At 36.8% G+C, this 14,904-nt stretch overlaps 1 protein-coding gene across 3 annotated transcripts in view; it reads left to right on the top strand.

Moving 5' to 3' along the window:
- The window catches only part of NUBPL (NUBP iron-sulfur cluster assembly factor, mitochondrial), a 329,067-nt gene that overhangs the window by 2,299 nt on the left and 311,864 nt on the right, over positions 1-14,904 (top strand). For all 3 annotated transcript variants that reach the window (XM_089907582.1, XM_089907581.1, XM_022553631.3), the window contains exon 3: positions 2,434-2,468. In XM_089907582.1, coding sequence (XP_089763708.1) covers positions 2,434-2,468 — 35 coding nt within the window. The remainder of the gene's footprint in view (positions 1-2,433; positions 2,469-14,904) is intronic.

Consider the following 14,904-nt stretch of genomic DNA (forward strand, 5'->3'; position numbering starts at 1 on the left):
TTCTACGCTGTTAAAGATCGTTTATGTATGTATTTTTTTTTTAGCTTTTGACTCAAATTTCTGCATTTTTTAAAAATTGAAGTGTAGCTGATGTACAATATTATATAAGTTTCATGTGTACAACATAGTGTACAATTTTTAAAGGTTATAGCCCATTTATAGTTATTATAAAATATTGGATATATTCCCTGTGTTGTACAATATTTCCTTGTAGCTTATTTATTTTATACTTAGTAGTTTGGACCTCTTAATTACCTACTCCATCTTGCCCTGCCCCCCTAAGATTTCTAAACTTTTTTTTTTTCTCAGATAGTAACCTAAAGTTGGGGCATATATGTACCTTAAAATTCCTTAGTTCCATTGAAACCAATGACATTTTCAAATAAAAAGGGCCAGGTACAGAGTTCTGTGACTTTCACTAGAAATCTTGTGTCTTGACTCAAAGCCATATTTGGTAATTCCTAGATGCAGCCGTTTTATAGTTGTACAACCAGCTACAAATCCAACTGTATAGTGTTATTAGCTCAGTTTTTTCCCATTTTGACCTGAATGTAATTGTGGAAGAGTTTTTCAGATGTTTTGAAGAAATTAAGATTTACTAAGTATTGTAGTTATGATAGACCCCTGATATACTATTTGATAGATACTATATTATTATTAAAAATAATTAGCTAGTGATTGTTCTTAATGAATTTATGCTATATCCTACACATTTTGGCTTTCTTTCTTAAGGATCTACAATCCACCTATTTGGTATTTTGTTTTTAAAATTTGGAAGCTCTTAGTTTTTGGTTCTAGAATCCACCTCTACCTGTGTTTTGAAAATTCAGAGTACATTTACCTGTATCCAGTGGTGTGAATCCTTTTGCAAGCTCTGTGTTTACTTGGACTGGTTAAAGATGGAAAGTGTTTTCGTGATAATAGCTATAAGTTCTTTGGGTTTTGTGCAATATAATTTGTTGGGTCTGTAGGCTAGCACTTGTGTAAAACAAATTGTTTATTGTTTTTGGTTGTAAGATCGTCTGTTACCATGGAATGTGACAGCAGTTAGACAGGAAAATATATGAGAAAATGTACAGTGTTTGACACATAAGTGCTTCAGTAAGTGTCCCTTCCTTGCGTTTTTTTCTTTGTTAGCATCGTACCACTTGTCCCAAATAATTGGCCTATATTGTTTCATAACAGCTCTATCTGCATACATAAGCCTTAGAAATAGATTATTTCTATGTAACTCTGTTGGTATTCTATTTCTTTCCATTATATGTATTTATTCCTGTTCCAAACTATCTCAAAATACTTCCTATTTGAATATGTATGCTGGAGATATTTTGGATTAAAATGATGACATTTGATTAATACAGACATGCTCTGTGATTCTATTGTGTAAATGCAGAAAGACCCTCACATTAAAATGAATTACTCTCTAAAAGTTTCTGCCTAAAAGTTGGATTATGTTTAACCTGAAATTCAGAATTATTTTATAATTTATAAAAATTAATTTGTCAAATGCCATGCCTTAGACATAATACTATAATACATACAGTATTTGATTTAATTCTCACAACAGTTATGAAATAGGACCTCATTTTATAGAGGAAGAAACAGGCTTGGGGTAAAATATTCTACTCAAGATTATAAAACAGAGAGTGGTGAAACTGGGGTTTGAACCAGGTCATCCTTGAAAGTTTATGCTCTTAAATACTTTAAAGGAAACAATATCGGCATCATTTATAACACTGTTCTGTAAGGAATTGTGATCCACAGTATGAGGGTCTATTTATTTATCAGTTTTGGGAATGTGTTACTTTTGAACCTCTTTTTCATCCCAGATGTAGCATATCCTTATTGCTGGGCTAAAGGTGGTTTTGGAGACTACTGCCTTCCCCCTTTATGTCTTTGAGATTCACTAACAATAGGCACTTTTGGGAAAATGTTTCACTGCCTTGCCTTTTACCTTCCTCTCTTCCCTCTGCTCACTGGTCCAACCTTTCATTTACGTGGGTATTTGTGAGTTAGATATTTGGAATTCCTGCATTACCGGCATTTATTTTTAAAAAGCAATAGGATCACATCCATTTTTATTTATTAAAAAGTAGGTAATTTTTCCTCAAAATATATTTTTGAAAATAATTGAATGATATATACCATTAACATCATTTAAAAAAAACTTGGATTATTTAAATACAATTGTAACAGATGATAAATGGATTAATTAAAATGATAATTTGGGGGCAGACATCTACTGTTTATGTTGAAATGTTACTTTCTTTTTTGTGTTTTTTACTTTCTGTATTCTCTCCATGTCCTTGTTTTTTATAATGGAGATATATTAAAACTTTATTTGCCTTGGTTGTTACATTGAACATATTAAAAGACAATGAATTTTAGTAGAAGGAAAGTTACTAAATTTTATTACTTTTTTGTTTCTTACAGTGAACCTTGCACTTGCTTTATCAGCGAATGATTCGGTAGGTGTTTATTAATAGAAATACTAATTTATTAAAATGTTTCTTAAGGCAATGATTAAGAGCATACTGATGTTTTTCATTTACTCTGTTGGGCATATAGTGTAGCTCTAGTCATTTGCATGTCTTTAAGGAACTCAAAAATCTGCCATAAGTACTGGTTATATTTAATAATGATGATGAACATGGAAGGGGACCACTAGTCAAGGAATTCAGGCAGCCTCTAGAAGCCAAGGAAATGGCTTTTTCCTTAGAGCCTCCAAAAGGTATGTAATCCTCTCAGCACCTTATTTCTAGCTCATTGAAACCTATTTTGAACTTCTGTGATAATTTCTTACAGTAGGAGTGGGAAACAGATACAGGAAGTCAATTTTCTTAGTTCTTAAATTTCTGAAGATGTCTTTATTTTGCCTTAATATATCATAGTTTGACTAGATGTAGAATTCCAGGTTTACAATAATTTCCTCTCTGAACCTTGAAAACAATATTCCATTTTCTTCTAGCATGCTAATGAGATGTCTGATGCTAGTCTGATTTATATTGCTTTGTAATAACCTGTGTTTTTCCCTTTAAAGCTTTTAAGAGTTTTCTTTATGTCTTTTACGTTTAGAATATGTGTCTGGTTGTTGGCTTTACATTTTTTTTACCTGTTTGGAAATTGGCCAAGCAGTACAAGGCTTGAGTCTTTTTCAGCCCAGGGAGAATTTCTTCATTGATTACTTTTTGTGATGTGTTTGTTCTTTCTCCAGAAACCTATTAGGTAGATATTGACCCTTCATGCTTGTTAATTTTTCTCTCATGTTTTCCATCTCCTTGTCTTTTGCTCTGTGTTTTGGAAGATGTCTTAGACCATTTTCCACACTGCTATATTGGGTTGTAGTTGTTATTTAGCCCTTCCAATTTTTATTTTTAATTTGGAAATGATATTTTTTCCAGTTTTCCAGAACTGTTTTATTTTCCAATTGCTATCCACTTAAAAAAAAAAAAAGGTTGCACCATTCGTTTGAGCCTCTCTGAGGATGCTAATTAGAATTAATAAAAAATGTTCCTTTTAATGATCTCTGTTTACTTAGCATGGTGGTTCTTATAATGTGGTCCTCAGACCAGCAGAATCAGCATCACCTGGGAACTTGTTAAACATACAAAATCTTGAGCCCCACACCTACTGAATCAGAAACCCTGAAGGTGGAGTCCTACAGTCTTGTTTTAATCAGCCCTCTAGATGATTTTGATGCATGCTAAAGTTTCAGAACCATGGATGTATTGTTTTTTAAAACTCTAAATTGCTGATGGCATCCTGTTTCGTTTTCTACTGTGATTATATTTTTAATTTAGTTTTAAGCTATTTTTTCCTCTTGTTTCAATGGGAATTTGGAAGAGAGATATTCATGTATGATTAGGCAACCTTATTGAAATAAAAGCCAGTAATATTTTTTTTTCTTGGCTGCGCCCTGCAGCATGCGGGATCTTAGTTCCCCAACCAGGGATCGAACCATTGACCCCTGGAGTGGAAACTCAGAGTCCTAACCACTGGACTGCAAGGGAAGTCCCGCCAGTAATACTTTCTAAAAAATAGTTTTTATTAGAGTACTTAGTTATCTTGGAGAAGGGACCCCATCTTCCTTAAAGAAGGGAGGAAACAAGGAAAATTCAATGGATGAGAAGGTAAATAAATTCATAGGTGTGGGGATCTTTTAATTTGGTTATCATTTCAGCCAAAGCTTTGATTCTTAAGACAATGCGAAGTAATTATATAAGAAGCAATCGAAGGATGAAAAGAATAGTTAAAAAGGGGTTGATTCCTTCATGTTAGATGTTGCTAGTTTTGATGAGATGGTAGCTCAGATTTTTTTTTCTTTTTTCTTTTTTTTTCCCTTTCAGGGAGCAGGGATGGTCAGCTTCATATTTAATGCTTTAGATGTATGACAGGGAAATAAGCAACAAGGAAGGAAAAGCAATGTTTTTCCCTGGGCCAGTTTTTCAGAAAGCATTTTAGTGTCCTTAAGTGTTTTTAAATATGTTTGTAAAATCTACTTTAGAAAGGGCTTAAGTATTCTGTTATCCAGATGAAGGTTTTTTTTTTTCATTTCTTGATATTTTGTAGCAAAGTTAGTTTAGAAATTAAAAAGAAGATAGCCAGGAAATTTGAGCAGCATGCTATGGAACTCAAAGATAATCTGACATAATACAGTGTTTTACAATTGGCTACTGTCTTGTCCTCTTAATCTATATATACTTAGGAAAGATCACTTTTATACAGCATGTATACTTGATTAATAGTGTTTTTATTTGGGAGCAGCATGTTTGGCTTAAACTGTGATCTGCCAGAGGACTGCCTGTGTATAGAAAAGAAGATAAATCATATATAAATATATGATTTATATGTATCTGGCAGTCTTATAATCTGTATTGCCCAACTTAAGATGTTGTTAATATTACACTTATTTAGAGGACATGTTTGGTCTTTAGGGAAAACTCAAGGTTCCTCCAAGCCCTTCTCATTGACTGAGCTGATATATATAGATGGCTTATGTCTAAGGACATTTATTGGGACATGGTACTAGGGTATGTTGCTTTATGGGCTGAAAACCTCCAGTTAGGATGGTGTCTTTGGAGCTGATCTAGTGATTCATTCCCATGGAGTCTTAATTGCATGGAGCTTATATTGTAAGAGGGGTCTCTGACCTGCTTACCCTTGGGCCAACTTTTGTTTTTCTACATCTTTATTGGAGTATAATTGTTTTACAATGTCGTGTTAGTTTCTGCTGTATAACAAAGTGAATCAGCTACATGTATACATATATCCGCATATCCCCTCCTTCTTGAGCCTGCCTCCTAACCCTCCCTATACCACCCCTCTAGGTGGTCACAAAGGACCGAGTTGATCTCGCACTAGCTATCTATTGTACATTTAGTAGTGTATATATGTCAGTGCTACACTCTCACTTCATCCCAGCTTCGCCTCCCCCCCAACCCCCCGCCCCCACCCCATCCTCAAGTCCACTCTCTACATCTGTGTCTTTATTCCTGTCCTCCTAGGTTCATCAGAACCAGTTTTTTTATAAAAAATTCCATATATATGTGTTAGCATACGGTATTTGTCTTTCTCTTTCTGACTTACTTCACTCTGTATGACAGACTCTGGGTCCATCCACCTCACTACAAATAACTCAATTTCGTTTCTTTTTACGGCTGAGTAATATTCCATTGTATATATGTGCCACATCTTCTTTATCCATTCATCGGTTGATGGACAGTTAGGTTGCTTCCATGTGCTTAGGCCAACTTTGCCAAAGACCTTGCTAACCCTTTTCTCCTATTTTCCTTGGGTTGGTGCTTGCCCCTTTTCAGCATTGGAGTGGGAAGATCTAATAAGATTAATTTGTTGGTCTAGGGGAAACAGGTCTAGGAAGTTATTCATTTTACTTTTAATGTTGGCCTTATGATCTCTAAACTGGGTTATGTAAACCCCAAGGGGTATGCAAGATAGGCCATTGGAATGTAGAAGGGAAATTTATCTTTTCTTTTTTTTTTTAATTTTTAAATTTTATTTTATTTATTTGTTTTTATACAGCAGGTTCTTATTAGTTATCCATTTTATACATATTAGTGTATACATGTCAATCCCAATCTCCCCATTCATCCCACCACCACTCCCACCCCCTGCCACTTTCCCCCCTTGGTGTCCATACGTTTGTTCTCTACATCTGTGTCTCTATTTCTGCCTTCAAACCGGTTCATCTGTACCATTTTTCTAGGTTCCACACATATGCGTAAATATACAATATTTGTTTTTCTCTTTGTGACTTAACTTCACTCTGTTTGACAGTCTCTAGATCCATCCATGTCTCTACAAATGACCCAATTTCTTTCCATTTAATAGCTGAATAATGTTCTGTTATATATGTACCACATCTTCTTTATCCATTTGTCTGTCGATGGGCATTTAGGTTGCTTCCATGTCCTGGCTATTGTACATAGTGCTGCAATGAACACTGGGGTGCATGTGCCTTTTGAATTATGGTTTTCTCTCTGGGTATATGCCCAGTAGTGGGATTGCTGGCTCATATGGTAATTCTATTTTTAGTTTTTTAAGGAACTCAATACTGTTCTCCATAGTGGCTGTATCAATTTACATTCCCACCAACAGTGCAAGAGGGTTCCCTTTTCTCCACACCCTCTCCAGCATTTGTTGTTTGGAGATTTTCTGATGATGCCCATTCTAACTGGTGTCAGGTGATACCTTACTGTAGTTTTGATTTGCATTTCTCTAATAATTAGTGATGTTGAGCAGCTTTTCATGTGCTTCTTGGCCATCTGTATGTCTTCTTTGGAGAAATGTCTATTTAGGTCTTCTGCCCATTTTTGGATTGGGTTGTTTGTTTTTTTAATATTGAGCTGCATGAGCTGTTTATATATTTTGGAGATTAATCCTTTGTCCGTTGATACATTTGCAAATATTTTCTCCCATTCTGAGGGTTGTCTTTTCATCTTGTTTATGCTTTCCTTTGCTGTGCAAAAGCTTTTAAGTTTCATTAGGTCCCATTTGTTTAGTTTTGTTTTTACTTCCGTGACTCTAGGAGTTGGATCAAAAAAGATGTTGCTGTGATTTCTGTGAAAGAGTGTTCTTCCATGTTTTCCTCTAAGAGTTTTATAGTGTCCGGTCTTACACGTAGGTTTTAATCCATTTTGAGTTTATTTCTGTGTATGGTGTTAGGGAGTGTTCTAATTTCATTCTTTTACATGTAGCTGTCCAGTTTTCCCAGCACCACTTATTGAAGAGACTGTCTTTTCTCCATTGTATATCTTTGCCTCCTTTGTTATAGATTAGTTGACCATATGTGCGTGTGTTTATCTCTGGGCTTTCTATCCTGTTCCATTGATCTATATTTCTGTTTTTTTGTGCCATATTGTCTTAATTACTGTAGCTTTGTAGTTTAGTCTGAAGTCAGGGAGTCTGATGCCTCCAACTCCATTTTTTTCCCTCAAGACTGCTTTGGCTATTTGGGGTCTTTTGTGTCTCCGTACAAATTTTAAGATATTTTGTTCTAGTTCTGTAAAAAATGCCATTGGTAATTTGATAGGAATTGCATTGAATCTGTAGATTGCTTTGGGTAGTATAGGCATTTTCACAATGTTGATTCTTCCAATCCAAGAACATGGTATATCTGTCCATCTGTTTGTGTCATCTTTGATTTCTTTCATCAGTGTCTTACAGTTTTCTGAGTACAGTTCTTTTACCTCCTTAGGTAGGTTTATTCCTAGGTATTTTATTCTTTTTGTTGCAATGGTGAATGGGATTGTTTCCTTAATTTCTCCTTCTGATCTTTTGTTGTTACTGTATGGCAATGCAAGAGATTTCTGTGCATTAATTTTGTATCCTGCAACTTTACTAAATTCACTGATTAGCTCTAGTAGTTTTCTGGTAGCATCTTTAGGATTCTCTATGTATAGTATCATGTCAGCTGCAAACAGTGACAATTTTACTTCTTCTTTTCCAATTTGTATTCCTTTTATTTCTTTTTCTTCTCTGATTGCTGTGGCTAGGACTTCCAAAACTATGTTGAGTAATAGTGGCACGAGTGGACATCCTTGTCTTTTTTCTGATCTTAGAGGAAATGCTTTCAGTTTTTCACCATTGAGAATGATATTTGCTGTGGATTTTTCATTTATGGCCTTTATTATGTTGTAGTAGGTTCCCTCTCTGCCCACTTTCTGGAGAGTTTTTATCATAGATGGGTGTTGAATTTTGTCAAAAGCTTTTTCTGCATCTATTGAGATGATCATATGGTTTTTATTCTTCAATTTGTTAATATGGTGTATCGCATTGATTGATTTGCATATATTGAAGAATCCTTGCATCCCAGCATAAATCCTGCTTGATCATGGTGTATGATCCTTTTAATGTGTTGTTGGATTCTGTTTGCTAGTATTTTGTTGAGGATTTTTGCATCTCTTTTCATCAGTGATGTTGGTCCGTAATTTTCTCTTTTTGTAGTATCTCTGGTTTTGGTGTCAGGGTGATGGTGGCCTCATAGAATGAGTTTGGGAGTGTTCCTTCCTCTGCAATTTTTTGGAAGAGTTTGAAGAGGATTGGTGTTAGTTCTTCTCTAAATGTTTGTTAGAATTCACCTGTGAAGCCACCTGGTCCTGGACTTTTGTTTGTTGGAAGATTTTTAATCATAATTTCAATTTCAGTGCTTGTGATTGGTCTGTTTATATTTTCTGTTTCTTCCTGGTTCAGTCTTGGAAGTTTATACCTTTCTAAGAATTTGTCCGTTTCTTCCAGGTTGTCCATTTTATTGGCATAGAGTTGCTTTTAGTAGTGTCTTAGGATCCTTTGTATATCTGGGGTGTCCGTTGTAACTTCTCATTTTTCATTTCTAATATTATTGATTTGAGTCCTCTCCCTCTTTTTCTTGATGAGTCTGGCTAAAGTTTTATCAATTTTATCTTCTCAAAGAAGCAGGTTTTAGTTTAATTGATCTTTGCTATAGTTTTCTTTGTTTCTATTTCATTTATTTCTGCTCTGATCTTTATGATTTCTTTCCTTCTACTAACTTCGGATTTTGTTTATTTTTCTTTGTCTAGTTTGTTTAGGTGTAAGGTTTGATTGTTTATTTGAGATTTTTATTGTTTCTTGAGGTAGGATTGTATTGCTATAAACTTCCCTCTTAGAACTGGTTTTGCTGCATCCCATAGGTTTTGGATCATCGTGTTTTCGTTGTCATTTGTCTCTAGGTATTTTTTGATTTCCTCTTTGATATCTATAGTGATCTCTTGTTTATTTAGGAATGTATTGTTTAGCCTCCATGTGATTGTGGTTTTTATGTATTTTCTGCCTGTAATTTATTTCTAATCTCATAGCGTTGTGGTTGGAAAGGTGCTTGATATGATTTCAATTTTCTTAAATTTACCAAGGCTTGATTTGTGACCCAAGATGTGGTCTATTCTGGAGAATGTTCCGTGTGCACTTGAGAAGAGAGTGTAATCTGTTTTTGCATGGAATGTCCTATAAATATCAATTAACTCTATCTGGTCTGTTATGTCATTTAAAGCTTGTGTTTCCTTATTAATTTTCTGTCTGGGTGATCTGTCCATTGGTGCAAGTGAGGAGTTAAAGTCCCTCACTATTACTGTGTTACTGTCAATTTCCTCTTTTATAGCTGTTAGCAGTTTCCTTATGTATTGAGGTGCTCCTATGTTGGGTGCATATGTATTTTTATTTGTTATATCTTCTTCTTGGATTGATCCCTTGATCATTATGTAGTGTCCTTCCTTGTCTCTTGTAACATATTTTATTTTAAAGTCTATTTTATCTGATATGAGTATTGCTACTCCAGCTTTCTTTTGATTTGCATTTTCATAGAATATCTTTTTTCCATCCCCTCACTTTCAGTCTGTATGTGTCCCTAGGTCTGAAGTGGGTCTCTTGTAGACACTATATATATGGGTCTTGTCTTTTTATCCATTCAGCGAGGCCTATGTCTTTTGGTTGGAGCATTTAATCCATTCACGTTTAAGGTTATCGATATGTATGTTTCTATTACCATTTTCTTAATTGTTATGAGTTTGTTTTTATAGGTCCTTTTCTTCTCTTGTGTTTCCCACTTGGAGAGGTTCCTTTAGCATTTGTTGTAGAGCTGGTTTGGTGGTGCTGAATTCTCTTAGCTTTTGCTTGTCTGTAAAGCTTTTGATTTCTGCATTGAGAAATTTTACTCTACCCAGCAAAATCTGAATGAGATCCTTGCTGGGTAGAGTAATTCTGGTTGTAGGTTTTTCCCTTACATCACTTTAAATATGTCCTACCACTCCCTTCTGGCTTGTAGAGTTTCTGCTGAGAAATTTGCTGTTAACCTTATGGGAGTTCCCTTGTATGTTGTCATTTTTCCCTTGTTGCTTTCAGTAATTTTTCTTTGTCTTTAATTTTTGTCAGTTTGATTACTATGTGTTTCGGCATGTTCCTCCTTCGGTTTATCCTGCCTGGGACTCTCTGCGCTTCCTGGACTTGGGTGGCTATTTCCCATGTTAGGGAATTTTTCGAGTATAATCTCTTCAAATATTTTCTCAGGTCCTTTCTCTCTCTCTCCTCCTGCTGGGACCCCTATATTGCGAATGTTATTGCCTTTAATGTTGTCTCAGAGGTCTCTTAGGCTGTCTTCATTTCTTTTCATTCTTTTTTCTTTATTTTGTTCCACGACAGTAAATTCCACCATTCTGTCTTCCCGGTCACTTACTCGTTCTTTTGCCCCAGTTATTCTGCTATTGATTCTTTCTAGTGTATTTTTCATTTCAGTTATTGTAATGCTTATCTCTGTTTGTTCTTTAATTCTTCTGGGTCTTTGTTAAACATATCTTGCATCTTCTTGATCTTTGCCTCCGTTCTTTTTCTGAGGTCCTCTATCATCTTCACTATCATTGTTCTGAATTCTTTTTCTGGAAGGTTGCCTATCTCCACTTCATTTAGTTGTTTTTCTGGGGTTTTATCTTGTTTCTTCATCTGGTACATAGTCCTCTGCCTTTTCATTTTGTCTGTCTTTCTGTGAATGTGGTTTTCATTCCACAGGCTGCAGAATTGTAGTTCTCCTTGCTTCTGCTGTCTGCCCTCTGGTGGATGAGGCTATCTAAGAAGCAAGCTTCCTGATGGGAGGACTGGCGGTGGGTAGAGCTGGGTGTCGATCTGGTTGGCAGAGCTCAGTAAAACTTTAATCCCCTAGTGTGCTGATGGGTGGAGCTGGGTTCGCTCCCTGTTGGTTGTTTGGCCTGAGGCGACCCAGCACTGGAGCCTACCTGGCTCTTTTGTGGGGCTAATGGCGGACTCCAGGAGGGCCTGCGCAAGGGCTACTTCCCAGAACTTCTGCTGCCAGTGTCCTTGTCTCTGAGGTGAGCCACAGCCTCCCCCTGCCTCTACAGGAGACCCTCCAACACTAGCAGCTAGGTCTGGTTCTGTCTCCTGTGGGGTCACTGCTCCTTCCCCTGGGTCCCGATGTGCACGCTGCTTTGGGCGTGCCCTCCAAGAGTGGAGTCTCTGTTTCCCCCAGTCCTGTCGAAGTCCTGCAATCAAATCCCCCTAGCCTTCCAAGTCTGATTCTCTAGGAATTCCGCCTCCCATTGCCAGGCCCCCAGCTTGGGAAGCCATACGTGGGGCTCAGAACCTTCACTCTAGTGGGTGGACTTCTGTAGTATGTGTTCTCCAGTTTGTGAGTCACTCACCCAGTGATTATGGGATTTGATTTTATTGTGATTGCGCCCCTCCTACCATCTCATTGCGGCTTCTCCTTTGTCTTTGGATGTGGGGTATCCTTTTTGGTGAGTTCTAGTGTCTTCCTGTCGATGATTGTTTAGCAGTTAGTTGTGATTCTGGTGCTGTCGCAAGAGGGAGTGAGCACACGTGGAAATTTTTCTTTTTATTAATTTTTATCTTTTAAAATTTATGTTTTTGTATATACTCATTAATTTATACTAAATTAGTATAGTAGCTGTAATAAAAAATATCAACAGATATCTTAACATATATTGAGGTTGTATACCTAAACATTTTTTACTGATTGGGGTGCATGATCAAAAAAGTTTGGGTGTCACTGGCCTAGGCTAAAGGAATTTCTGTGCTGGATCATATGCCAGTTGAAAAGAAGACTACTTTGTAGATGGAGGTAAAGGCCTTATAGGAATAGGGTGTGGGTTTTCCTTGCCTTTTCCTTGCCCTTTGTACTTTCCTTTGAGGATGTAGAAGGTAGTATTGCAGAGAAGAATTTGGGATTATGTCATGTGTGCCATGCATCTAAATATTATATCCCATGGTATGTTGGAGCTGGCTCATGCTTGTTCTGAGAGCTGATTGTTAAATTTCCAAGAATTTTGCAAACCAGTTGATATCATGTTGTTAACTTGAAATAGGCCATGGTGGGAGTATTTAAACCATAGAAATCGGAAAATACTGAAAATTAGACTCCCCTCCTCACCTTGGGCCATTGTTAAACATTTACTGGCATACCCACTGGTCATACATATTGACAGTCATATATTTTAGTTTTTCTTTTTTCTGTCTTCTTAACCACCTTTATTATGGATCTCATTTTTCTACAGTATAAATTTAATAAACAGTGAGAAGTGTGCTGAAGCTGGAGAGGGAAAGGTAAAGGTCACCAGAAACTACTGATAAGTTCTGTGAGATTCCTAAGTCAATTTATTTCTGTTCATTTTAGTTCAACAGACATTTATTGAGTGTCTGTAACACTCATTGCCAGACACCCTGGGTATAAAGAAAAGTAAACATGCCTACTAAGACTACATTCACAAAACAGTGTTTTGTGTGTGTATATATAATTATATGTGTATATATCTCTGTGTATGTCTGTGTTTGTATATTTTGGTAGTTTATAGCTGAATTAGGTTTAATAATAGTTTCTCCTGTGGGTAAGTGTAAATTAAAGTAATACTTAATAAGGTTTTATTGTGCTTTATAACAGAGTAGACACACTGTGTACTCTTAAAGTTTTTATAATCTAGTAAAGACAAGGGGAAGATAAATGTCTTAAAATGATGAGCTGTGTTCAAGGTCAAATGTAATAGTGTTTCTGTCTAAGGTGACTAACTTTTATTCCAAAGAAAAGCAGTCTTTTTTCATAGGGCATGTTCGTGAACATAATTGTATTTGCCTCTCACAGAACCCTGTAATGCAGTGCACTTAGTATTTATCAGTTTTACAGTCTTATTGATTCTGCCCTAATCCTTGTCACATTTCATCAGCCAGCAAATAAACTTTTTTAGTCTCTGCAATATTTTTCCAATATGTATCTTTCTGTTTTCACTGTTCCCACTCTAATTAAGGGGCACATTACTTCTTTTTGGCTCATTCATTGAATTATACCTCAGACAGTTATTGAGTGCCTGCTCCTTCCCAAGCACTTTGCTACTTTGGAGGATTTAGAAATGAATAAGACATAGAAATGAATAAGCCCCTTTGAGGGACTCACAGACCAGCAGACCACTGCAATGACCTCTTACCTGCCCAAGCTCAAATCCATTCAGTACATAATGCCAGATTACTCTTACTCAAGCACCACTGGAACCTCATTTTCTCCCCACTCAGAGTCACTGCTGAATGCCTTTGCTGGGATTCAAGATCCTCTATTGTCTGGCTCCCATCCACCTTTCTGGGTTTATCTTCAGCTCTTCTAAATGGTCCCTGTGCTCTAGCAAGTCAGGGTTACTTGCTGTTGCCAGTTTGGCCTTGGATATATTATGTTCTTGATAGCTCACAGCCTTTCTTCTATGTTTCTACTGGAGCGTTCTCTACTTCTTCTTCAGCTTTACACGTCCTATCCTCCAGGCTGCCATGTATGGCTAGGCTGGTTATATCCTGCCCAAGAGTACTTGTCAAGGGAATCGAGTGATGACAGAAATCCGGGCTACCCTCCTCTTCATGTGCACCCACAGACTGCTTTCTAATTCACACAGAGGCACTGTATGAGCTAGCCTTACCCTGAGAGGCAGCTTAGTGAAGTGCTCCCCTGAATTCCCTCCAAGTGAGGGTCTTTTTTCCATCTTGTGAAATCCAATAGCACTATTTATTGTTACTATTATTATGTACCCATGTAGCCATTCTGGCCGTTTTTATAATAACAAATAATAAAACTAACATTTATTGAACATTTATAATATGTCAAGCACTGTTCCTCATGACATGGTTCTTAATTCTTTTATTCTTCATAGCAACCATATAGGAATAGATACTATTATGATCCCTGTCGTAGGTAAGAAGCAGAAGCACCTGGAGGCTAAGTATTTTGCCCAAGCTCACCCAGGAAGTAAATGGCAGAGCCGGGTTTGAATGCAGCTTAGATCCTGTGCTCTTAACCTACTTGTTATACCACTCCTATGTTGTCTAGATTCTTATGATTCAGAACTGTGTCGTCTTCATTCTTGGCTATCCTTAGCAGCTAGCACAGTGATTTATGACTTAGGAAATAGACAACAAATGTTTGCTACATGGATGATTTGCATGCATAGATGGGTTTAATAGTATGTGAGTGAAAAGTTTTGTTTTGTTTTGCTTTGGTTTTTGAGGAGTGCTGTGGGATGTGAGGGCTTGGTGGCCTGCACACTGTTCTTTTCCTGTTTCTTAAAAGATAGTGTGCTCCATGATTCTACTTGGCCCTTTTCTTATTTTAAACACTATCCAGTAATCTCATCTTTTCCCACTGCCCCAGTTACTACCCATGTGCCCTGGATTCCAAATGCATCAGCAACCTGGATATCTCTCCTGGGTGCCAGACCTGGCTCTCTCATCTACTGTAGATGTACACTTGAATGCTTTACAAACATTCAAACTCAGCATGTGTAAAACCAATCTCTTCTTTCCTATAACTGTCTTTGTCCTATGAGGGTCATGTGGTTCCCTCCCACCTCCAAATCAGTCACCTGTTACTGCTGCTTC

The sequence above is a fragment of the Delphinapterus leucas genome, chromosome 2, assembly GCF_059928025.1.
Source record: "Delphinapterus leucas isolate spDelLeu-1000000601 "Yukka" chromosome 2, BTC_Dleu_Yukka2, whole genome shotgun sequence".
In the NCBI taxonomy this organism is placed as follows: domain Eukaryota; kingdom Metazoa; phylum Chordata; class Mammalia; order Artiodactyla; family Monodontidae; genus Delphinapterus; species Delphinapterus leucas.